The sequence below is a fragment of the Macaca thibetana genome, chromosome 16 (genome assembly GCF_024542745.1).
Source record: "Macaca thibetana thibetana isolate TM-01 chromosome 16, ASM2454274v1, whole genome shotgun sequence".
NCBI classification, from domain to species: Eukaryota; Metazoa; Chordata; class Mammalia; order Primates; family Cercopithecidae; genus Macaca; species Macaca thibetana.
Genome location: NC_065593.1, coordinates 25,303,381 through 25,327,544, shown reverse-complemented (window position 1 = coordinate 25,327,544; position 24,164 = coordinate 25,303,381). Strand labels below are relative to the sequence as shown.

At 54.9% G+C, this 24,164-nt stretch overlaps 1 protein-coding gene, 1 long non-coding RNA gene and 1 pseudogene across 4 annotated transcripts; all 3 read right to left on the bottom strand.

Annotated features, from left to right (window-relative positions):
* Positions 1-593: 593 nt before the first annotated feature.
* On the bottom strand, positions 594-13,839 carry LOC126938281 (nitric oxide synthase, inducible-like; annotated as a pseudogene). The gene is made up of 14 exons (XR_007720054.1): positions 13,746-13,839; positions 13,530-13,639; positions 12,489-12,538; positions 11,922-12,094; positions 11,334-11,472; positions 10,599-10,677; positions 9,319-9,455; positions 7,749-7,912; positions 6,573-6,778; positions 4,939-5,028; positions 4,422-4,533; positions 3,823-3,969; positions 2,677-2,871; positions 594-1,158 (listed from the first exon to the last, which is right to left on the bottom strand). The product of XR_007720054.1 is annotated as a nitric oxide synthase, inducible-like (transcript).
* Positions 13,840-15,936: 2,097 nt separating this feature from the next.
* On the bottom strand, positions 15,937-17,750 carry LOC126938280 (uncharacterized). Its single transcript, XM_050762349.1, has 4 exons — positions 17,355-17,750; positions 16,801-16,908; positions 16,416-16,475; positions 15,937-16,305 (listed from the first exon to the last, which is right to left on the bottom strand). Exons 1-4 carry the CDS (start codon positions 17,430-17,432, stop codon positions 15,937-15,939), a joined length of 615 nt encoding a protein of 204 aa, XP_050618306.1. The 5' UTR covers positions 17,433-17,750.
* A 1,899-nt stretch (positions 17,751-19,649) lies between these two features.
* On the bottom strand, positions 19,650-21,788 carry LOC126939013 (uncharacterized). 2 transcript variants are annotated; one of them, XR_007720278.1, is made up of 4 exons: positions 21,673-21,788; positions 20,518-20,672; positions 20,169-20,258; positions 19,650-20,012 (listed from the first exon to the last, which is right to left on the bottom strand). It is a non-coding gene; the product is annotated as an uncharacterized LOC126939013 (long non-coding RNA). The 2 variants fall into 2 exon arrangements; XR_007720277.1 differs by having other exon boundaries at positions 20,169-20,672.
* Positions 21,789-24,164: the final 2,376 nt, after the last annotated feature.

Here is a 24,164-nt window from a genome sequence, read left to right as displayed (position 1 = left end):
CAAACCCCAGCTGGGAGCCACACGTTGCCAGGACCCCAGCAGCCACCGCTGAGCTCCTTCCTTGGTTCTGACCAGGAGAGGGAAACGGGCCCAGTCTCTTGAGAAGCTTTCCCTGGCTGTCTCCAAACCCAGGAGGGTCCCTAGTCCCTCAGGCGAGAATGCTGTGACCCACACTTGCCTCAATACCCTGCCTTCCCAGGGGCCACATCCGTACTGGCCAAAGTTGCATGAGACAGATGGCCCCAGAGCAAAACGCTTTCTAAGACAGTGTCCAAAAAGAATCTCAAGACCTTCCCTGAAGCTCTGGCCTCACACGAGATTCCCACTCTCACCAGACCCCATGTCAGATTCTTTGTGTGGGAGACAGGCCTGTGCCCTCCACCCTACCACAGGTCTTTGGACCAGCACGAAGCTCCATCTGCTGCTGTCACACCTGGCAGCCATTTCAGAGGAGCCATGGCCTGCCTGGGGTGTCCCTCTGTGGGGGATCTGTCCAGGCTGTGACACCCACCAGCTCCCCACTCTATATAACTCAGGGCCACGTTCCCTACAAAACATCCCACCCCCCACACACACATACAGTGTGATTAAAGTAAAATTCCATCATATAAATATCTCCATCAAGGAACCATACAGGGAAGGCCCAAGTAGCCGTTGGGAACAGACTAGGGTGTTAGTTTTTTAAACAGAGGCATAAATAATTGTACCCAAGGCAGTTAAACACACAGTGGCACAACAGCACCTCCTGGTGGTCACTTGAAGTGGTGCACTCAGCAGCGGGTTCCATCTTTCACCCACTTGCCAGGTCTAGCACTGAAGATTTCGTCTCCAAGGGACCAGGGAGGCCCCAGCTTGAGAGAGGAGGCTCCGATCAATCCAGGGTGCTACTTGGTAGGAGGTCAAGTAAAGGGCTTGATGGGGAACGAGATGAGAAATAAGACATGACGCTGGGGGATATCACTTTCCTCCATCCCCCAGGCCCTGTGACCTCAGATAATGCAGAGCTGGCTCCTTGGTTAAGTTCTGTGCCGGCAGTTTTAACCCCTCCTGTGGGCCGTCAGAGGGCTGACATCTGCAGGCTCCAGGGCTGCGCTGCTGCCTTGTCCGCTTGTAGGTAAATACAGCACCAAAGGTATCTTCATGAAAGCACTTCTGGCTCTTTTAGGTGGAAACAGAGACCAACGTGTCAAGTCCAGGCTGGGATGAGCCCCTGGGGCTGCCCAGCTTCCCTGTCACATGGACCTTCATGAGCCATCTGTCTTCCCAACTGTCATACTTAGATTGTGCTGGAATCTGGTTTAGAGCCTAACCCCGCTCAGCACCTGCTCTGGAGCGGGCCCTCTAACCATCTCCAAAGCTTTACTTGGCATTCCCATGTCCTGCCCAGCGCTCACCCCCCACCCAAGATGCTCCAGGAAGTGTGAGCTCTGAGATAAATACGTTTGGGAAACGCTATGTCCTTGCTTTGCTCCGAGCCTTGAAGGGTCCCGACGCACAGCAGCAGGTTGAAGCCTCCCAGAAGCCTTGTAGTAAAGCAACGTGCTTGCCTTGGCTTAACTAAGCCTGTCCCAGGCTATTCGACCTTGGAACTTTTTGATGCCAAATATCTACTGACCCATTCAACCCATTTGGGGAAATGCCTGTTATCTCCTCACTGTCCTTCCAACACGCCAGCTTAACTCCTACCCCCGGGCCTTTGTACCTGCTGCCCCCTCCAGAACAGCCCCGAGTGTTTCCTTCAGTGTCCACGGGGCTCCTACTCGCTATCTCGGGTTTATTCTCAGACGCTGCCTTCCAGCTCTGCCTTCCCTGACCACCCTATTTACAATTACACTCCCCAGCGTTTCCTGGGCTGTTTCCTGCTGTTTTTCTCTGAAGCACTACACCTCTTCCTTGTTTGGGTTTGTCAGCCCCAGAAGAATGTAAAGAATTTTTGCCTGTTTCATTTACTGCTCTATCCCTGACACATAGTAGGTGCTCAATAAATGTTCAGTTGAACATATGAATGTGTCTTAGGGAGAGTATGGAAGTGACAGTCACAGGCTTTGGAACCACAGAGAGGCAGACTGAACTCTAGGCTCTCACTGCTGTGGACCCCGTAGGCCTCCTTCCCTCTGTAAAACAGGGTGCTTCCCTCATAAAGTCCTCGGCAGGACTGAATGAAATGTCACATGAAAATCCCTGGCAAGCAGTATGCCCCGTGGAAACCCTTGATAAATATCACTATTATCTTCATCAGTGAAATGCAAGCCCTTGCTGCCGCGGGGATGAGGGTGAGCAGACGCCGGCCTGGGTGTGAATAAGAAGTGTGAGGTTCACACGAGGCTGACGGGGGGCAGCCTTGCTCTCCCCTGTGCTCACAGCCTTGCTTTGGCCACACAGATACTTTCTGAAAGGGGGTTTGGGGAGAGGCCAAGGAGACTCTCCTGCCCCCATTCCACAGACGGCAAAATGGAACCCATTCTCCTGACTTCCCAAAGCTGCGACCAGTCCGGGATGTGCAGCGGGGCCTTCTGACAGCCCACCCAGCTCAGATCTCAGCCACTGCTAAGATTCTCTTGGGGTCCAGAACTTTTCTGGGCCTGACTCCCCTGGGTCTACCGGCCACCCCTGGTCCTGGCTCCAATGGCCTGTGCCCTTGGCCAGGACCCTCAGCCCACACACCCCCTATTAAACCTTGAGCTGAAAGAAATAGTCCTCGATCTGCTCCTCACTCAAGTTCAGCTTGGCAGCCACCAGCTGCTTCAGGGTGTGGGCCACATCCCAGGTCATGCGCACATCCCCACAAACATAGAGGTCGCCCGGCTCCTCATGGAGCACACGGAGCACCTCGCTGGCCAGCTGCTGCCGCAGGATGTCCTGAACATAGACCTGAAACCAGAGGAAACGGTGGGTCCAGTCCCCAGCTGCTGGGGACAAGGCTTGCAGGCAGGCCTGCTGGCCTCAGGGAGGTGGGGAGAGGGCACTCAGGGCTGTGGAGTGAGTCCCCTCCCAGCCAGGACCTTGCACGGGGCCAGGCTCAGGATGAGGAGGAGCACAGATGCCCCGGGGGCTGGGCTGGGAGTAGAGAGATAAATGCTGGACACAGTCCTGCCCTTAAGGGGCTGACCATCCAGTAGGGCTCCCAGACTGTCTCTGAATTTGCTTCAAAGAGGCATTAATAAAGGCAGTCCCCCTGCCCAGGGCTCTGCCTACACCCTGGAAAAGGGAGCCTCTCAATACAGATTGTCCGTCAGGTCCCTGCAGGGTACAGATCCCGGGCTCCCCAGTGAGAAGATCCAGGAGTCAGTCGGGAACTCTCTGCTCCGGCTCCACACAGGATGCCCACTGGCCCCAGCACTGGGCACAGAGCACTGGGCCCGCGAAGTGCCCTGATGGGACAGATGTGTGAGGGCTGAGAGTCTATTCTGACCACCCCAGGCTCAGGGGGCAACGCGGCCTGGGGGCAGCAGAGCCCGTCTGAGGGCCATGGTGGAAGCATCCGCCGCCCTCCAGCCTTGCTGGGTTTGAGCGTAGCCAACCTGGACCACCTCTCCCCAGGCAGTCGCGTGTCCCAGGGGGCCTGCTGACCACCTTCAGCAGGCTGAGCTGTGGGCTTAACCCGCGTGTGACCTAGGTTAGTCCTGAACCTCTCCGGCCTTGTCGCTTCTACTGGAAGAGAGAGCATAATGCTCTTCACAGCATCACTCTGATGGTTGTGAACTACCCGCACTTCAGAGCTCAGGACCTCAAGGCTCAGGGAGGCGAGGGGCCTGTGGGGACCCAGGGCTCACCCTGGAGCCTGTGTGTGTAACGCTTCACCTGCTTCGAGGCTGCATTTACCTTGGGCTTGCCAGGCAGGCGGGAGTAGGCTGTGTGCACCGCATGCAGCACCCCTTCTGGGCAATCTCCAGCATCTCCTCGCGGGAGAGTGGTCCTCATCTGGGCGGCGGCACCGGAACACCAGGGTCATGCGGCCTCCCCGCACTCCTGCAGGAGTCCCGGGCTGTTGTTATCATGTCGGCCACCAGAGGGCGACACGGCTCCAAGCCGAACTGGAATTCGCGCTTCACTCCCACAAGTATCCCAGCTAGTTAACAGCATTGTCCCCACTTTACAGATGAGGAAACTGAGGCCCAGGGCATTCCGATCACTCATCCATAGTCACAAAACTCAAAGCACAGATGCAGGATTCCCTCAGCCCATCGGAGGTCAAAAGCAGGGACTTTCCCGTTACCTCCACTCCCGGGAGAAGGAGCCGCGGCTGCAATGCCTGAGACGGGAAGGCGGCCATTCTAACCCACAGAGGCCTGCACAGGGAGACAAACTTGGGAGTCCTTCCCTCCAGAAAGGTCCAGGAGCCGTTTGTGGGGCTGCGGTTCTGCCCCTAGGCAGGCGCTGCCCCCTGGTGCCCCTCCCACCTGGGAAGCCTCCAGCCTTACCCTTGTGCTGGGAGTCATGGAGCTGCTACTGCCAGAAACTGCGGAAGGGGGCGATGCCTGTGCCAGGTGCTGTGCCTGTGCCAGGTGCTCGGGGAGGTGGAAGCCGCGAGTGCTGAAGAGGACAGGAGAAGAGGGGGCCAGCCCTCAGACACCCCGGGCCCACACACACACTGGGTGGCTGGGGAGCTGGGCCTGTGGGGGGCGGTCGTGAGGGGTTGGAGAGGACAAGCAGCTGCTATTTGATTTCCCACGTCCTGCAGGCTGCTTCACCTCTGTCCAGCCACCAGCACCTCCCCCAGGTCCTTCTGAAAAAGGGCCAAGCTCACTGGACTCTGGGACCCTCCATCACTGCTGTCATCGCTGTCCCTGCTAGAGACAGCCACAGCGGTGTGACCCCAGTGTCTTCTTTATGGGCCAAGGGACCCTGAGCAGCACCTAAACCCCAGATCTCCCCCTTTCCTCCCGGAACCCCAGGGATCGGCGGCCCCACAGGGGACAGAGCGGAAGCGGTGCTTACTTCCGCAGAAAGCAGGGCACTGGGTCTCGGGGCTTCAGGCTGTTGAGCCATGTGCTGCAGACGCCGTGGTGCGGGGGACCCTGGCCATCCGCAACGATAACACAAAGTGACCAACGTCCCCCACTGCCCATGCGCAAACTGTACCAGCTGCTCCGCCCACACCACGGCCTCCTTGGACGCCCCCACTCAGGCACTCTCAGGACTCAATGAGCAGCTGTTTGTCCTCCTGGTTCTGAGCGCCACCCTCTGAGAGCGCAGAGCTGAGGAAGGTTGAAAGGGACTTAGAGAGGCTGCAAGCTGCTCCTTCTGCCAATGCGGAAACCGAGTCCCGGAGAGGAAAAGTGACTTGGACAAGGTCACTCAGGTCGTGGCGGAATCAGGTGGACAGCTCAGGTTTCCTGACTCCTACTCCAGTGCTCCTTCCAAAGACTTTCTCCAGGAACACCCGCAGCTCACCTCTGAGCTCCACTGACAGCAGCATGAAGTGACCCCTCGGGGTGGCCACTGCTGTGTGCGCTCATGAGCGTGGCCCTTGCTGGCAGCAACCCTGGGTGGTGGATGAGCTCCGTGCATTTCAGCCTGCTCTGGGCCTCGCTTTCCTCCTCAGTGGCCCCTCCTGGGTTTGTAGAAACCCAGGAGGTTTCTCTGGGTTCTGTTCCCCTTACAGTGGCCCAGCACTTGAAGGAGGCCTCCCACCAACTGCAGAGGTCCCCCTGGTTTTCCTCGGGATCAAATCTTGCTCTCACAGGACATGTCGGCCTCTCCTCTCCTGGTCTGAGTGGGTGTTCTCTAGCAGGGCAAACAGTCTCTGGCCAGTTTTTAGAAACCATGTTCTTGCTTCCTAGAGGACAGAGGACTCAGAAGTGTGGGCAGCTCCCAGCTTTGCCAACCCAGGCAACTCTCAGTTACAGAGGGCAGGGCAGGGGGCAGAGGCCAGTGGTGGAGCCGAGACCACCTGGATGAGATGTTTGCCTCCCCCTCTATGGCAGCATCACCCCCCCTTCGCTGCCCTCTGTGACCCTGACCTTTCTTCTTGGCTTCTGCACAATGAGAATCATCTAATTATTCCTAAACCCATCTCTCCACTGCTGCCTCTAGATGCTCCCTGAGGGCAGGGCTGATGTCTGTTGTATTTCCACACCTGCCCCAGTGCCGGGCATGAGGAGGTGTGAAATAAACCATCACTGAATGAGCTCAGTGAGGGAATGAACAATCAATACAGAATCTCCCCTGCGTTCAGGCTGCACGATCAGGAAGACTGAGGACCACTGGCCTCCCACCAAGGGTTGGGTGCTCTCCATGTCTGATCTCATTAAATTGTCCCGAGTAGTGGGACAGTGGAGTGGTAGAGGACTTGGACTCAGCAGTTGGACTACCCAGGTCCGAATCTCAGCTCTCCACTTACTAACAGTGTGACTTTCTGTGCCACCTGTAAAATGCACACAGTGCCTACCCCACATGGTAACTGATCATATATGCACAAAAGGCTTGGTTTAGTGCCTGGGTCCTAGAGATCTCTCCCACACACCTATTACTGTTGACAACTCTGGGCTGTGGGTGTTCCCTCCCTCCTTGAACTGATGAGGGAGCTGAAGCTGAGTGGCTGCTCCAGAGCCTCTGCCCCAGGCTCTCCTCGGGTGTGGGACATGAGCACGGCCACAGTCAGGTGGATCTCCGTGGGCATGTGATCCCGGGAGGAGCTGATGGAGTAGAACCTGGGCTTCAGAATGGGGAGCTGGGAGACCAGGAAGCCAGCAGACACCCGCAGGGATGGGAACTCCTCCAGCACCTCCAGGAACGTGGGGCTGTTGGTGAACTTCCACTTGCTGTACTCTGAGGGCTGAAAGCCAAGGGTGATGTGAGTGACTCGGGGCGCCTGCCCCATTTTGGGGGAAAGGCTGTCACAACCCAGTATTCATTCACTCACTCAACAAACAAGTCCATGTGCCAGGCACTGTCCAGGGTGCTGAGACTACCAAGCTTGCGAAGAAATAGCTCCTGTCCTGGTGAAACTCAGTCCAGTACATTTATCTAACTTGTGTTACCTCCACTCTCAGCAACTCATGGGGAGGGGTCAAATATGTAATGTAATTTATTTGGGGCAAGGCTATGGAACCAATCAGACCTGGGTTCAAATCTTTGCTGGATGCTCTCACTAGCTATGGAATCTCATCCCAATTACTTACCTTTTGTGAAACAAGGATAGCATTGCCTACCTGGTGGGGATGTTATGGGAATTAAACCAGAAAACATGTACCAAGTTAGTACATTGCAGCCACAAAATAATGGTGGTGGAGGTAGTTGGAATCGATATAATTAGCTATAATGATGATGATAATAATGACAACCAGTGCCTTTTGCAAAGACCTGGAACCAGATAGTTACAGGAGAGTTAATGCATTCTCTCATTAACTTATTAATTCAGCTGTCCGTCTGTCACTCTGTTCATAATGCCCATTTATCCATTCATCCACACCATCCATCCCCCAATACATCTTAAGTGACAACTTTATTCCAGTTTTGGGGAAAGCAAAGACAGATAACGATGGCTCCCCTTTCTAGCTAATATTCAAGGCAGTGCACTCTGGCTGCATCCTGCAGACACTTGGAAAAACCCAGTTCACTCAACACAACTGTGTCCCAGACATGGGCCAGCGGATGATGCCTGGCTTCCCACCAGCCTTTGACAGGTCTCACTTTGGGAAACTGGGTGGATCCCTCTTGGAAGTTAAAGCCCAGCTCTGAGCTCCAGCCCCCCACATGCTGGGACCCCCCACATACCCCCACTGCCCACCAGCCCTGATCTTCACCTGGCACAGGGCCTCCAGCCTCTGTCTCTCAGTCGCTTCTGTGGCCACCTGGGCCAGCTTTTGGAGCAGCAGCTGGGTTGGGGGGGTGGTGATATCCAGGAAGTAGGTGAGGGCCTGGCTGAGCGAGCAGGGGGGCAGCCTCTTGTCACTGAACCGGTAGCTGCCTGGACGGGGAAGGAAGGTGTCAGGATGGAAAAGAGGCCCCATTCGGGATTCTCAGTAGGTAGCGAGGCCCCCAGGGCAGACACCCCCTATTCTCCAGCTGCAGGGGAAAGGAGGCTCTGAAGTCCTGGCTCTATGAGCAAAAGGCAGGAAGGAGGTGGCGCATGGAGAAAGGACTGCCAGGAAGGCTGAACACCATCCCCCCAAGGGGCACTAAGTTGGCGTGGTCCTGATGAACTAACCATGTCCTTCCCTGGCCCAGACCTGAACTTTAGCAAGACACCCACTGGCGATCTACAGACTCACAGTGACTAAATCCACCAAAGACTAATGGATACCTCACAGGCCAGTTGTTCACTCAGAGAAAAGCCCATGACTACAGTCCCCTGGGTGCTGTACCAGGAGGTGCTGGGTGAGCAGAAGATGAGCCCAAAGGGAAGTCCCGGGGGGCAGCATGCAGGGCAGTCACAGCACAGACCCTGGGGCCAGCAGACATGGGTTCAAACCCTGGCTCCCCACTTCCTAGGCGACTGAAGCCTCTGGGCCTTGGGTTCCCTCCGTGTGAAACAGATCTGATACCAAAACCTATCTTGCTGGGTTGGCATGAGAACTGAATCAAACCGTGCACATAATAGCTGGTGCTGTGCCTGGTACACAGATGCTTTCTAAATATTAGGTAAAAATATGAGCATGACATTATCTCCTCTGGAACAGAGGCATAATGAACCACATCCATCACCCTACAGTCACAAGGACATCTGTCTCATTGTCCCCATGTCTCAGGTTCTCTCAATTTCTCCTGGACAGTGGGGAGCACTGCCAGGCTCTGCCTCTCTGATCCCACTTTCTTTTTTATTTTTTGAGACAGAGTCTCTGTTGCCCAGGCTGCAGTGCAGTGGTGCAATCTCAGTTCAGTGTAACTTCTGCCCCCCGGCTTCAAGCAATTCTCCTGCCTCAGCCTCCCGAGGGGCAGGGATTACAGGCGTGCACCCCATGCCTGACTAATTTATTTTGTATTTTTAGTAGAGATGGGGTTTTGCCCTGTTGGCTAGGCTTGTCTCGAACTCCTAACCTCAAGTGATCCACCTGTCTCGGCCTCCCAAAGTGCTGGGATTACAAGTGTGAGCCACCATGCCTGGCTTATCCCACTTTCTGACTTTGGCCACTGTATTTAAGGGGATACACTGGCGGTGTCATTATCACTGGGGAAACTAAGGCCAGGGAGTCATGCCTTAAGGGCTGGGACTGTTTCCTCGGCTGCTTTCTCATGAGCTTTCGCGGCCCACCCTCTCAGCATGAAGGACAGGGATGGCTGTCGCTGGCAGGCCCGGGCCCAGGCCCAGCCCCTCAGCCAGGTGGGGTGGCCGGAGGATGCCACGCAGCACTGGCTCCCTGGCCCAGGGCTCACCGCTCTCATCCAGGGCCTCCAGGCGCACTGTCTGGTGGGGTGCGGGGCCGTCCACCACTCGCTCCAGGATGCCTTGGACCAGGGTGGGCTGGTTGCCTGGGCAAACCCCGAGGTGCTCACCCAGCCGTAGTTCAGGCCTTGGCCATCCCCACAAGAAAGTTTCACCAGGGGAAGGAAAATGAAGCCTCAGGTGGATTGGGCACCATGGCTCACACCTGTAATCCCAGCACTTTGGGAGGCCGAGGCGGACAGATCACCTGAGGTCAGCAGTTCAAGACCAGCCTGGTCAACAAAGTGAAACCCCTTCTGTAATAAAAATATAAAAATTAGCCGGGCGTGGAGGCGGGCGCCTGTAATCACAGCTACTCGGGAAGCTGAGGCAGGAGAATGGCTTGAGCCCAGGAGGCGGAGGTTGCAGTGAGCCAAGAGCATACCACTGCACTCCAGCCTGGGCGACTGAGTGAGACTCTGTGTCAAAAAAAAAAAAAAAAAAGAAGAAGAAGAAGCAGCCACCTCAGGTGACTACAGGATTTCCTCCAGGGCTCCCTGATGGGCAGGTGAGATTCCCCGGGAAATGTGCCCTCCTTTCATTTTCCTGGCTGGTTCCACAAGCCTGGGCCACCACCCTGAGCATGCGATGAGGGATCCCCACAGGCAGGGGTGCTTGAGGGGCCCCAGGAGCTTCCCTCTGGGGAGGAGAGGGGCCCACCCCTTCCCAGCAGCCCTCTGAGCCCCCGAGTGCTTGGCCACAGCCTCTGCCTAAAGAAAGCATCCCCCTTGGAGACACGTGGACATCAGAAGAAACCTTTCCTTGTTGCCAGGACAAACCCTGTTCTTATTAGAACCAAGGCCAGTTTTCCTAATGCATGCAGGGAGGACAGCACAGATCAATGAAACCTGCAGATAATCCACAAGGCTCATTTCCCAGAGCTGGGAAATTTCCTTCCCTGCCAACACTTTTCCTGAAAGTTCTTCAGAATGAGTCAAACAGTTTAAGTCTGTCTTGCACTCTCCTTTTAGTGAAAGAGTTCAATGAGGAAGGAGAGGAAGTGGAGCAGGTGCTTAGTGTCCAAGCTGGAAAAGTGGCCGTGGTTAACCAAGAGTAGATGTAGAAGCACAGGCGGCCGCGGGTCCAGGTGAGCCCGTTCTACGATGGCATGGCTGCTGATGCCAGCAGAGGCTCCTCTCCTCTCCCTTCAAAGACTGACTTCTTCTGGTCTTTCATTCATTAGAATAAAATCGACAGAGCACCACCTGAGAAGCCCTGCACTTTCCCTTACCTGGATGGCGGACTCTGTAGATTCCCCCGAGATTTGAGCCTCATGGTGAACATGTTCTTGGCGTGCATGCTGCTGAGGGCTGCGAAGAACACAGAGACGGTCAACTGGCAAAGTGGCTCTTGAGCGTGGGTGGGAGAAGCCCCCACATGTCTGAGTCAGTGACACCTGGACACTACACTTCCGGCATCCTGCTGAGGTGGCTATTGGGGTTTTCTTTCCTTTCCTTTTATTCCACTGTTTCTGAATCACAAATAAAGATCCTTGATCTGATACAGGGCAGCCGTGTTGCTTCTAGGTGTTGGGAAATTCAATTTAGGAACCTAAAAATGGAAAGTCCCAGGACATCTCCATGGCTTGGGACCCACAGGAGAGCATCGTTGACATTGGGGAAATCTTAAACATGTAGAAACCTTCAGGACTATCTTAGTCAGGGCACAGGGCACAGCACCCCGGGGTGCAGAGCGGAGAGTTCACCACTACAGCCTGGAATCACCTCTGCGACGCCTTCTTCACGACCCTTGGCTGCCTTTGCGGCTGGAAGACTGGGGCTCAGACCCCAACATGGCCATAGCCTAGCAACAAGCTTCACCTCCCTGAACTGCAATTTCTCCATCTGTGCCTTTCTCCCAGGAGTGTCCAGGCTCTTGAACACTCCTCTCCTTGACATAGGTCTCCTTGACCATGGGCTCAGGGCTCAAACCACAACATGAACAAGCCCTATGTCCTGAAATAAGCAGGTCCCTTTGCTGAGGTCCAAAGGCTGTGAGTCCTGCACGAGCCTGAAGTGGTGCAGGTCCCTGGTCACACTGGAGGTGTAGAGCTTGGGGATCTGAATGTGCTGTTTGCCTTGGACATCAAACATCTCATGGGCTGCCTGGAAGAAGCTAGAGCAGATGGGGGTTAATGGTTCCCTAAATGATGGGGCCAACCGAGTCACTAAAGAGCTAAGGAGACACTGAGTGGATCCAAAGTGGACCCACCACTGTGTAGTGCCTATTCCCAGGCTCTCTATGGCTGAAACACACAGTAGTTAAGAGGTGTCCTAGGTAGTCAGTGGGGGATAGACTTTAACCAGAAGCTCCCTAAGGGCATGGGGGTACCTGTGCCACCTTCTCCCCCAGAGTTGTGTGCACAGGCTGGGGGGCTGAGGGAGAGCAGCAGTGACCTGAGCCCTCAGGCCCGTGGCCCTGGCCCATGTCTGGGACCACATCTACAGGACCAGGGGCAGAGGTCATGGCACCCAGGATGCCCAGCACAGATGTCCTAGGCATGAATGCACCCTGTCATGTCCCTGCTGTGGGGCAGCTCTGGCTGGGAACTGACCTTGAAGGTTTGCACGGCCCAGCTGCAGAAGGCATCCTCCTGCCCACTGAGCTCATCCTCTTCCCCCGTCGGGGTGAGCTGAGAGGCCCCCAGGTGGGAGCTTCTGGTTGAGGTCAGGAGTAAAGGCTCAGAACTGAGGGCACTTGCTGGAGCCGAAGTCAAACACAGCATACCTGCCCCAGGACACACAGAGACTGGTGTCCCACGTAAGCAGCACCTGGCACCCAGCACCCAGCACCCAGCACCAACAGCCTGGAGGGCCAGCCCCAGACTCTTCCTCTCCAGCTGGAGCATGGAGCTGGACCTCCTTCTGGTCCTCTTGATCCCCCAGCCTTGTCACCAACTCCTATGACCACCTCATGCTTGGCCTGCAGACCTGTGAGAGGGACTGGGTTTCTGTGGCTTGACCCGTGATACACTCCGAGGGCAAACCTCTGAGCCAGGATCCCTCTGTGCCTGGTCAGCTCTGAGGAGACCCCGTATGCACACCCAGTTCCATCCCCTGAACCCAGACTTTGGGTACACAGGGAAGGGCTAGGACGTGTAGGAGGAAGGAAGAAGCTTTACCTGAATTTGTTGGTGAGCAGTTTTAACACGAAGAGGGATTTCTTCAGTTTCTAGATAGAAAGGGAACGACAGTGTTCTCAGACCAGGATGAAAAAACAAAATAACAACCGAAAAAACACTGCTTTTTCCTTTCTTCTGGAAAACTGGCCACAGCAGGCAGGAGATGGCTCCTGGCCCACAATGAAAGTTGGTTTACATATGGGGCCACCTGGCCAAGAACCTGGTTGTCAGCTGACAAGTTTAGCTTGTCTCTCACCCCAGCTAAACTATAGCAACTCGTGTGGGCCCTGCCCCTTGGTGGGAGACCAAGAACAGCCTGGCCTCCTCCCATCCAGCCCTGGCAGAGGGGTCCTGCCTTATAGCAGGGCATCTCCAGAGGGCCTCCTAATGGGCCGTGATTCTCTTCTGGTTTGGAACCTGGTAGAAGCAACAGCAATTGGTCCTATAGTCTCTGAAATAAGGCTGGCTCTCCAGGAACCCAAGACAATCCCAGGAGGTGTGTGACCCAGCAGAACTAGCGTCAAATCCCATGGTGAGTATTACTCCCTTTTCATAATTTATTTTTTAGTTATTCCCCTTCAATTACATTTTCATTCTTCTGAGCACTGGAGAGACAGTCTCGAATTGGTGCTAATAGACCTTTAATACCTCTCTTATTGCCTGTCACTCTTTTTAAAAAACAAAGAAAGAGCAGGCCTTGGTTAGGGAATAGCATCTAACTACAATTTATTAATTTCATGTTGTTTTCATTGAATTTATATTTTGCTGGCTTTCCATTTGTGAGAGTGATACAAGTTTCCTTTAAACATGAATTCGTAAATACAAACAGGTAGGCCATTCAGAGAAATATATAAAATATGTCATAGGAAAGATGATACTCCCATATGGCAATAATTATGACAAATGACCTGAGTGACCCAGAGTGACCTGAGCACTGACTCCCACACGCCCTCCGTAGGACGTCCTGCATCCCCCAGACCCTTTCCTGGGTCCTCCTGCACCATAACACTCCCTAGACCATCCAGACCTCAGGCCACTCACCTCTCTGTTGCCAGAGCAGTCTCCGTTCCCGAACGTGCTGGTCACTACCAACAGCAGCTGCTCCTCCTCCAGGCAGCTCAGCCCGTACTCGTCCATGCAGAGAATCTGGACTGTACCCAGGTGGACATAAGCCCTCAGCTCCCAGTAGACACTCTGGGCTTCCTCCCACACCTCCCCCCGGCCGGGACTCCTGTGCTCATCTGTCTCTCCCAGTACCCAGCACAGGCGTGCCACAGAGGAAGTGAATGGACCGACTTGAACACATCATCCTTGATTCTCCTTCCCCGCTCAAGCCCTGCAGCTCACCCATCAGCGAGTCCTGGAGACTCTGCCTCCAAAATACTGCCTATCCCATGTCCAAACGCCTCTCACCACGTCCACTGCTACTTGCAATTGTGTGTGTGTGTAGAAACATTTCCACAAAATTGGAATGAGCAGGTCACAGCGGCGCCTGGAGGGAATGGCCGGGGAAATGTGCCCTCGCCTTGCTGTTCTATCCGGGCACACCCAGCTGAGGATGGGGGACCTGCCACCACTCTCCTGGCAGTTCCGGACTCCTGGGAGCCGGCAGGGGAGGACCCAAGAGTGTTTTCAGCCACCTGGCTGACCTGGTCATCAGTCACTCCCACCTTGGCCTAGGCCTCTACATGGCACAGATCACAGCTCATTCCAACCTGGCATTACACTGGCCTGTGCCGTGTCCTCAGGGTCACATCCATCTCCCAGAAGCCGTGCAACCCTGGAAAACCCATCAACCTGTCTAACAGTCAGGTTCCTCCTCTGTGCATTAACAATGACATTGACGCCTGCTTTGCAGGGCGCTGGGAGGGTAGAGGGAGGTGTACGCTGGGGAGCTCCCCAAGGGCAAGGCCCTGCGTCACTCACTGTCAGAGCCTCAGAGCCTCAGATCCTGGCACTGGCCCAGCAGGTGGCCACCATTCGGTAAGAGTTGGATTTGATCCATTAGTGCTGAAGGCAGGGGCTAGAGCTTAGACAGACCCCCTGTGTCCTGTCTTCTTTATCTGCAGCTTACACATCCTTGTCCCTTTCACATGCACCCTGCAGAGCAGGTGTTCACTGAGCTTCCACAAAATGCAGTAAGAGCAGCTAATGGATATTGAGGCCTGGATCCACTGTCAAAGTGTTTCTCAAACTGTGCTCTGTGGAACACCATGGAAAACATTTACTGTATAAGTTTGAAAATCCCAAGAGCTGGGCATGGTGGCTCATGCCTGTAATCCCAGCACTTTGGGAGGCTAAGGTGGGCAGATCATAAGGTCAGGAGATGGAGACCATCCTGGCCAAACTGATGAAACCCCATCTCTACTAAAATACAAAAATTCAAAAATTAGCCAGGCATGGTGGCAAGCGCCTGTAGTCCCAGCTACTCCGGAGGCTGAGGCAGGACAATTGCTTGAACCCGGGAGGCAGAAGTTGCAGTGAGCCGAGATCCTGCCACTGTACTCTAGCCTAGGCTAGAGCAAAACTTCCGTCTAAAAAATAAAGAAAGAAAAGAAAATCCATGCCCACAGGTCTCCCCTTGTGTACGAGCAATCAGCTCTACCATTCAGCCCAGGTGTGTGTTTGCTGGACCATCTGGAGGAAGCTGAGGAGACATGAGCTGAAGGCAAAGGGTGAGTCCGAGGTGGGATCTTGGGACAGACATGAGAAGTTAGGCAAAAATGGGTGAAATCAAATACATTTCACCATATTAATATAATTACAGCCTTAATAACCTTAGATAACAGTTCACATTATTATTTAGTTAATAGGATTGTACCCACGTTAAATTTCTTAATTTTTTTAAGAGATAAAGTCTCACTCTGTCACACAGGCTGAAGTGCAGTGGTGCAGTCATGGCTCACCGCTTCCTGGAACTCAGGGGCTCCAGCAGTCCTGCCTCAGCCTCCTCACTAGGTGGGACCACAGGCACACGCCACCATGCCTGGCTAATTTCTTTGACTTTTCTCTAGAGCCAGGGTCCACCTGTGTTTCCCAGGCTGGTCTCAGACTTCTAGGCTCAAGTGAACCTGAACCTCCTGCCTCGACCTCTCAGATTGCTGGGATTACAGGTGTGAGCTACCACACCTGGCCTAAATTTCTTATGTGCCATGGTACTACAAAACGTCATTATTAGGGGCAGCTGGATGGAAGGTGTAGGAGGTCACTATGGTGCCTTTTCAAATTTTCTGTATATCTAAAACCATTTCAACAGGAAACATTTATTTAAAACATGGAGGTGGTTATCCTTCCATGAGTGTGAAGTACAAAGGCAGGCTCATGATGTCGTCAGAATTCAGAACTCTGGTATCGGGACTTGGGGTGCTGCGAGGGGCTGGGCATGGTTGGCTTTGTGATCTGGGGGCTGGTGTGTTCCATCTGTGAATGTCTTTTGAGCTGCACACATTCAGAAGAGCCACGGACCCAGCAGCTCTGTTTGAAATAGTGGGGGAACCAAGGGCCCCCTACATCCACGTCCGTCGGGAGCCGGGGCATCGAGTTCCACTCCAGGAATCTCCAGGAACCCTGAGGTCCTCCCTGAGCCAGGGCCGGGCTGGGCACACCCTGAGTGCCCACAGGGTAGGTGTCTTCCTGGACAGCCCCACCAGGACAGGGTGTCGAAGGACCAGGTGCCCGTGGCGGGGAAGCTGACCAAATGTGCCGCTGGAACCGGGCTGGTGGGCCAGGAAGGGTCTGCCTGTCCCCTTGCAGAGGGTCTTCCTGCCATGTGAAGCCTGCACAGGCCTGGCTGCTGAGGACCCTTGCTCGGGTTTGGCTGAAAGGAAAACAGACGTGGTCAGGGTGAGCCTGACCCCCGGGCTGGGGAAGCAGGGCACTGCAGGGCAAGGAGGGTCCCTGAGCCGGGGTCTCCCTGTGCCCCCTTACCTGGTCATTCAACATCTGGAGAAGCCAGCCGAATGAGGAACCCTGTGCGCATAGACCTTCCTTGTTGTGAAAGGAGGAACAGAGGTGCTCAGGGACCCCTGGGCTGCCCTAAAAACTTCCCTCCCTCTTCCACAGTCAGCCCTTCTGGAAGGAAGGAAAGAAGGAAAGTTTCCTTCTGCAGAAAGCTGCTTTTTGACTTGTTTCTGAAGCTGGGGAGCGTCACCAGAGCCGAGCTCACCTGTGGTGCCTATGTCACCGTCCATGCTCAGGATGTGCACCTGTCCACCTCACCCACCCGCCAAAGCGGGGCTTGACGTTCCCTCCAGCTGGAGACCTGGGCCACTGACATGGCCTGGCCTGTTTGTTGTACTCTGGCTGAGCGTACCTGGAATTTTCTGGGGTTTTTCGCCTTGATTTCCTGAATGTTCAGGAGGACTGACCACACCTGCATCCGGACGTTCATGGGAATGCCCTTATACACTCGCTTCATCAGCTGTGGGCAGAAAATGATCTGGTGTCACAGGCCCTGCGACAACCCCAGTGAGAACCAGAGCCTGAGGATTCTGGAAATCTTTGGTTTTGGCCCCATGATTCCTCAGTAGAGGTGACGTCAAGCTGGGACAGGGTCTCCCTTCCCAGGATTGAAAGAGTGGATGGGCACTCAGAGTCGGAACTCTGACCCGGATTCCTTCGGGTCACCAGGAGGCTTCCCTAACCCTGAGCTCCAGGTGGGCCTAGCCCTAGATGCAGATTCCCTTCCAGCAAGGTGATGCTTGCATGAACAGGCAGCAAAGCTGGCGACCAGGCCTGCAGTCCTCTGGGTGAGGACAGTGTGCCACCCGCCCTCTGAGAGGCTGATGGCGCCAGGCCACAGCCATGGGTGCCTGTCCCCTGTCTCTGCAGAGAGTGATTCTGGGGGCCTCTCCCTCCACACATGACCTTTTTACTGTTCTTATATGTCTCCCATTGTCCCAGCATTTTCATCCACTTGCTCACGCGTCTCATCTCCCGCCTCATTTGCTGTCAAATGAGGAATGTTGGAGTTAGCGGAGCTGCCAGGCTTCCCAGAGCCGCCCGTGGGTGCTGGGTCTTGGGCTCTGAAGGCCCGGTGGGACCCAGCTGGAGGGAGCCGGGGAAGGGCAGACCCTAAGGGCTGAGAGCCTTTGAGCAAATGAGCGCCAGTGGGCTGGCTTTGGGTGCCCTGGACATGCCATCCTCAGGCCACAGACATACCAGTCGTAAGTCAGACCCCAGCCTCTAGGTGGTGACCTGACACAAGTGGGCAGCCACCCCCAAGCCACAAATGTGATTCTCACTTTGGAATTTCATCAAACTGCAAGAGATACAGCAACCTGGGGTCAGGTCCAGCAGGGACTGCTGCCCCTCCCAGTGACAGCGTGTTGCCCTCACCCGCCGCTGCCCAGGCCAGCTGCCTCCTCCGCCTCATCAATGACCCCCTGGGTCCCCCTGTCACTGGACCAGTCCCCCAAGCATCAGGCTCTTACCTTCACCTCCCGGGCACTGACAGGGGGCAGCTTCGTCTCACTGTAAGGCAACCCAGGCAGAGCTGAGGATCTGCACAGAGCCTGGAGCCATCCAGGTCAGGGAGCCGACCCCCAGAAAGGACTGGCTCTGTCCCCATCCAGCTCAGGGCTCAGCCCGGGAGAAGGCACAGGGAAGGGAGGACAAGGGTCTTCCTGTGGGGCTGACTCCCAGGAGGGGTCAGGACCTGGGAGTAGAGGAAGTGCAGGGCCAGCCTGGGCGGGGTTACTGGGGCCCCTGGTGTGAGGGTCAGTCAGGCTGCACAATGGGGCTGCCCGTCCTGGACTGGAGGTGGTGCTTTCTGCTGGAGCTGAGAAAAGTCAGCCCTGAGATGGGACGGGGGCCGCCCAGGGTGGGTGACCGGGCCCTGACAGGAGTCCCTCAGGGAGTGACCACGTGATGTAGACCCACCAGGTTCTAGGGAGCCTACCCTGAGACCTGCCAAGTGCACCCAGGGTGCACCCGGGGCCCATCCCACCTGACATTCCCAAGGCCCTCGCAGGGTATGACCTCCCAGCGTCCACCTGCCTCTCCCTGCACCTGAGCCACACACCTTACATTTCAGAAGTGGCACGGCTCATAAGCTTCCTCCCACCCTACCTCCCTGGGATCCTCTGTCTCCCCATCCTATAATCCCTGAGGGATGGGCTCTAGGCTGGGCTCCTTTTTGGTTTTTATTTTTTATTTTATTTTATTTTTATTTTTTTGAAATGGAGTCTCCCTCTGTCACCCAGGCTGGAGTGCAGTAGCATGATCTCGGTTCACTGTAAGCTCCGCCTCCAGGGTTCACGACATTCCCCTGCCTCATCCTCCTGAGTAGCTGGGACTACAGGTGCCCGCCACCACACCCGGCTAATTTTTTGTATTTTTATTTATTTTTTTATTTTTATTTTTTTTTTTTTTGAGACGGAGTCTCGCTCTGTCGCCCGGGCTGGAGTGCAGTGGCCGGACCTCAGCTCACTGCAAGCTCCGCCTCCCGGGTTCCCGCCATTCTCCTGCCTCAGCCTCCCGAGTAGCTGGGACCACAGGCGCCCGCCACCTCGCCCGGCTAGTTTTTTGTATTTTTAGTAGAGACGGGGTTTCACCGTATTAGCCAGGATGGTCTCGATCTCCTGACCTCGTGATCCGCCCGTCTCGGCCTCCCAAAGTGCTGGGATTACAGGCTTGAGCCACCGCGCCCGGCCAATTTTTTGTATTTTTAGTAGAGACAGAGTTTCACCATGTTAGCCAGGATGGTCTCGATCTCCTGACCTTGTGATCTGCCTGCCTCGGCCTCCCAAAGTGCTGAGATTACAGGCATGAGCGACCACAGCCGGCCCTAGGCTCTTCTTACCTGGCCCCAGATCCCTTCCCAGCACCAGACCCAGGGTCATTAGCCTCAAGATCTGCTGCCTCCCTGGCCTCTCCGTGAAATGCCCAGAACGAGGGCCCTGCCCATCTTCTCCCCCATTTCCCTAAGGCCACAGCCCCCACTGTCCCCATGCCTTTCCTGCTTCCCCATGGGGACAGTGAGGGCTGTAGCTGTAGGGAAATGGGGGAGAACAGGGGCAGGTGGGCCCTCAGAGACCAGAGACCTGCTGGACAATAGGCCCGAGGCTGGGCCAGGCATCCCCTCACCCTGTGGCCACAACCCTTGGATCTCACTGGGGTTGTCTCCAAGTAGACATGGCCAGACCCTCAGGCTGCCCCGCTCCTCTTGTGCTGACTTGGAGACAGAACTGCTGAGAGTCCAGGGGCCTGACCTAGCCCAGTCTCCATTCCCACCCGCTCCCTAGATGGGCCCGGCAATGCTGGCCTAACAGCAACCTCAGGCTGGACCTGCAGGGGAGCCAGGGAGGAGTTCTGACCCTGGAAAGGAGGTTGGCCCGACCTGGGGAGACATGTCCTGCCTCAGAATGGCCTTCCTAAAAGCAAACCCATCCCTGCGCTGAGGCAGGTGATTTAGGGGCTGAGGGGAGCACAGAGGACTCACTGCAGAATCCCAAAGTGATCAATGTTGTTGTAGATTCCACCAGGCTCAGGCCCCATGTCCTCTGGCAGCCCAGCTCGGTGTCCCTGTAACCCAGAGGAAGCCTTGGTGAGTGGTCCAAGGTAAAGGGTGCAAGGGCCTGTGGGTAGTGGCCACCCGTGCCCACCCTGTGCTCCTAGGCAGTCCAGGACCCTTTGACCAGGGTGCATTGGAAGAGGCCTCCTTCCAAGGAGCAGACTGACCTGTACCTTCTCATACTTCATAATGATGTCCTCTCGCTCCTCCAAAGTATCTGCGTCCTCTACCATGTCCATCCCGTGAGACAAAAACGTCTAAAGGTCACACTGTACCTGAGAACTTCGGCGAACACCTGAATTGCTCCTGCCCAGCTCCCAGATGCTGCCTGGCTGTGTAACCGCCATTCCACCACTGCCCTCAGGTGAAAAGGGGCCAGACCCAGTGGCCCACACCTGCACAGGTCTCTGGAGTCTCAAGCCCCAGCAGGGGTGGGCATCTTCCCAAGGACTTGAGAACAGTGCGACCTGGACAGAGAGTCCTGTTGTCCCCAAATGCCATGAAATGGGCACACACCTGCCCTGGCAGTTTCAATGGTGTCCACCTGCCAAGGGTGAAGGGTCCGTGATGGGCTATTCCAGGGATGTGGAGGGAGACTGGGGAGAGGGCCCAGAGGTCTCTGTACGATCGGCCTCCTGGGATGCTCAGGGACCACAGAGATGTCCAGTTTCCTACGGGGAACAAGATCTGTCCTGAGTACTCCGTTCTGCTCCACTCATCACTTGGGCTACCGTGGCCCTTCAGTCTGAACAGTGAAGCCACTTTAGGAACAACAGGTTTAGGGGATGAAAATAAGCTACTGTCTCCAAAGCAGTCTATGTGCTCGTGGAAACCACATCTCTCGGGGAGGGTCTGTGGACTCCACCATTCTGAGCTGTCCCTACAGGAGGGGGCCTCATTGTCCTGGGTCACTGAGGAAGAACAGTGGGTCCTTGGTCCTGGGGAACACCTAGATACATCGTCCCTCCTGGGAACACTTGGGGCAAAAGGATGGCAAGGCCTGGATAGGACCAGACAGAGAAAGAAATACTTGGGGACAACCCCAGTTCCTGGACCCCTTTGAACAGGATGGAAGATAGTCTCCCTTCAGCCAGCTCTCCAGGGCTCCTTCATTTTCCACAGCTGCTCAAAGGCAGAAGGCTCCCCATGCCACTCCCGGACAAGCGACCATGTGTGTCCAGTGGGTCTCACAGGGACCATCAGGACCCAGCTTAGGCTCCAGACGTGTTCTGAGGACCCTCCCCTCATTCCCACCCACAGTGGATCCATCCCAGTGGCTCCGCCAGGGCCAGGCTCTGCCCCCTCGGGATCAGAAACCTTGGACAGATTTGGGATCTAGGGCAGGGAGACCACAGAGTTCAGGCCTTAAGTCCAGCCCTGCACAGGGCAGGGCTGAGAGCAAAACCCAGGGTCATGTCAGGATTCCCGGGTCGATACCGCCTCTGACACCAGATGTCTCAGTTGTCAAATGGGTACATTTGGGAACAGCATCTACCCTATGGAGGCACCATGAGGACGAAAGAGACAATCGTCTACACAGGCAGTGCAGAATGGGTGCCCGGTGAGTGCTCGGGATGACGCTCCTCAGCAGGTGCCCAGAAGCCAACACAGCCCACCCCGTAGCCATTGTCCCCAAGTCAGCATGGAGGGAAGAGAGCAGGTCACACTCACCTGATTCTGATGAATCAGCTGGCCTGTGTTACGCCTCTCAGGGAGAAAACCTTTGAGTTCACAGAGCTGCTCCAGATACCACTGTGTGTGTGTAGCTGCTGTAGAACACAGAGGCAGGCCGGAGATCGGACGGGTGTTAAGCACCAGTGACATTCTGAGGTCGTGGCATGCATCACAATGGGGCCTTGGCTGGGTCAGCAGGGCCCAGAGTCAGCATCCTCCACTGCCTGAGGCATCAACATGCCTGCCTACAGTGTGTATGTGCACACATGTATGTGGGTAAACACGTCTGTGCATGCGTGTATTGCTTCTCTTGCCATGCTTGGCTGCCCCACTCATGTGCACCCAGTGCCTCATCACTGTCGCCCCCAGGGCCCAGGGCCAGAATCAGATCATCCATGGGTGCTCCCTGACCTCAGCCCTCCCCGCCCAGGGTGGTCCTGAGACACACGTAGGGGTAGAGGGAAGTGACTGCTGCTGTTGAATCTCAGAATAAAAGTGCTAATACTATTACCTAATGCTCTTTTTAGTATCTCTAATGGTCTTTTCAAAATACTATCACTAGTGGTATCTCTTTTTCTATTTCTGATATTTTAACTGGGTATTTCTCTCCATGACCCTTGGTTATTCCAGCTAGAGGATCCTGCGGGGAAAGTGCCCGGCACACAGTAGGCCTCACTCTTCTAGACATGTTTTCTAAAGTCTGGCTCATCTGTCCTTCTACCCAGGGCCTAGGGGCTGCCAAATTCCAGGGAACAGAAAGAGCTTGGGATGAAAAGAACATTTAAGGGGAGGGCTTTGACCTGGGCTGAGTCTGCCTGTGCCATCCAATCCTACAGCCTCAAATCCTAAGACAGAGCGTCCAGATGCCCCAGTGCAGGGCCCTCCTGATCGACACCTGTTTCCCTGTACTCATTAGCAACCTCACCCACCCTACTCTCAAAGCACACTTGGCCCTCATATCCAGAAGCTCTGCATCTGTGGATTTAGCTAAAAGCAGATGGAAAATATTCAGAAACGAAATTGGATGCTTATGATTCCACTGAACATGTGCAGACTTTGTTCTTGTCATCATTCCCTAAACAATACAGTATCACAACAATTTATGTAGCATCTGCATTGTATTACATATCATCAATAATCTAGAAATGGTCTAATGTATACGGGAGGATGTGCATAGGTTATATGTAATTACTCAGCCATGTCATATCAGAGACTTGAGCATCCATGGATTTTGGCATCCCAGGCGACCCTAGAACTAATCATCCATGGATACCAAGGGACAATTGTATAAACTCACTCAGGAAGGCTTCTCATTGGAGGAAGGGCCCCGTTCAGGACAGACAGGGGCATCCTCCCTGGACTACTGTCCATTCATCCACCCATTCACCCATTGGCCCCCCACTCTAGGACTGTCCCAATGACAGCCCGAGCAAGTGGAGACAAGAAAAAATACCAGCTCACGTTGTTCAGCTTTGAGGTCTTGGAAGAAGTTGCACCAGTGTGAGAATAGGGGGTCAGTATGAGACTAGGGGGTCAGTTTCCTACAGGATCCAGAGAGCATATCAGGCAGCCTCGGGGTGAGGAAAGGAGCACGGCCTCTCCAGCAGCCGCACAGGCCTGCAGTAGGATGGGGCTGGGGTTGGCCATGTGGATCACTTGGGCCTCATGAGGGGAAAAGAAAGACCAGGGGCAGAGGAGAAGTATGGGGGCAGTTGGTGGCCTAAGGAGAAGGTGCTTCAGGGAAGGGGTCTGTATTAGTTTGTTTTCACACTGCGATAAAGAAATATTTGAGACTGGGTAACTTATAAAGGAAAGAGGTTTAATTCACTCGCAGTTCAGGGAACTTACAATCGTGGCAGAAGGCAAAGGGGAAGCAGCACCTTCTTCACAAGGCGGCAGGAGGGAGTGAGTGGAGAACCCCTTCTCTAAGAGAATAAAACCTTTGACCACTGCTCTTCCTTAGTGGATTTTGTTTGTCTTCTGATGAACTGTGATGTCTCGTCTATCATTTTCCTAGGCTCAAGGATCCACCAAAAGCTGACGCTTCTTTTGGGGAGGCTCTGCAGTGTCTTCTTCTCACCTGGCTCCCCGGGAAGCTTGTAAACTTGGTTTGCACCTTAAGCAGCCAGGTACATGCTAGGGCTCTGCTTCTCTCTTTCACTAAGAGGGAGAGCCAAGAAAGAGACTGAAGCATGCTCTGTAGAGAAGACACGGGTGCAAATGCCAGGAGAACGAGGGGCCTGAGTTGTCTTCATTCCCCTTAAAAACACGCATTCCCTCCCATGCCACCTTAGTGAGGACATGAAGCACAGTGAGTGTGTGTGTCTGTGAGTGTATGTGTGCAGGTATATGCACGTGTATACATTTATGTGTATGTGTGTGCATGTGTATGTGTGTATGCATGTGTACATGTCTGTATGCATATGTGCATGTGTGTGTGGTGCAGGGATATGAGGTGGACCAGATGTGGGAGCGCAGCTCCAGCTCCA

What these genes read in the sequence shown, in the direction of transcription:
- LOC126938280 (XM_050762349.1), bottom strand. Translation starts at nt 17,432, where the DNA reads ATGAGGCGGGAGATGAGACGCGTGAGCAAGTGGATGAAAATGCTGGGA. An exon ending in AAAACCCCAGAAAATTCCAG is followed by an intron (nt 16,476 to 16,800) that starts GTACGCTCAGCC and finishes TTTCACAACAAG; the next exon opens with GAAGGTCTATGCGCACAGGG. An exon ending in TCCAGATGTTGAATGACCAG is followed by an intron (nt 16,306 to 16,415) that starts GTAAGGGGGCAC and finishes TTTTCCTTTCAG; the next exon opens with CCAAACCCGAGCAAGGGTCC.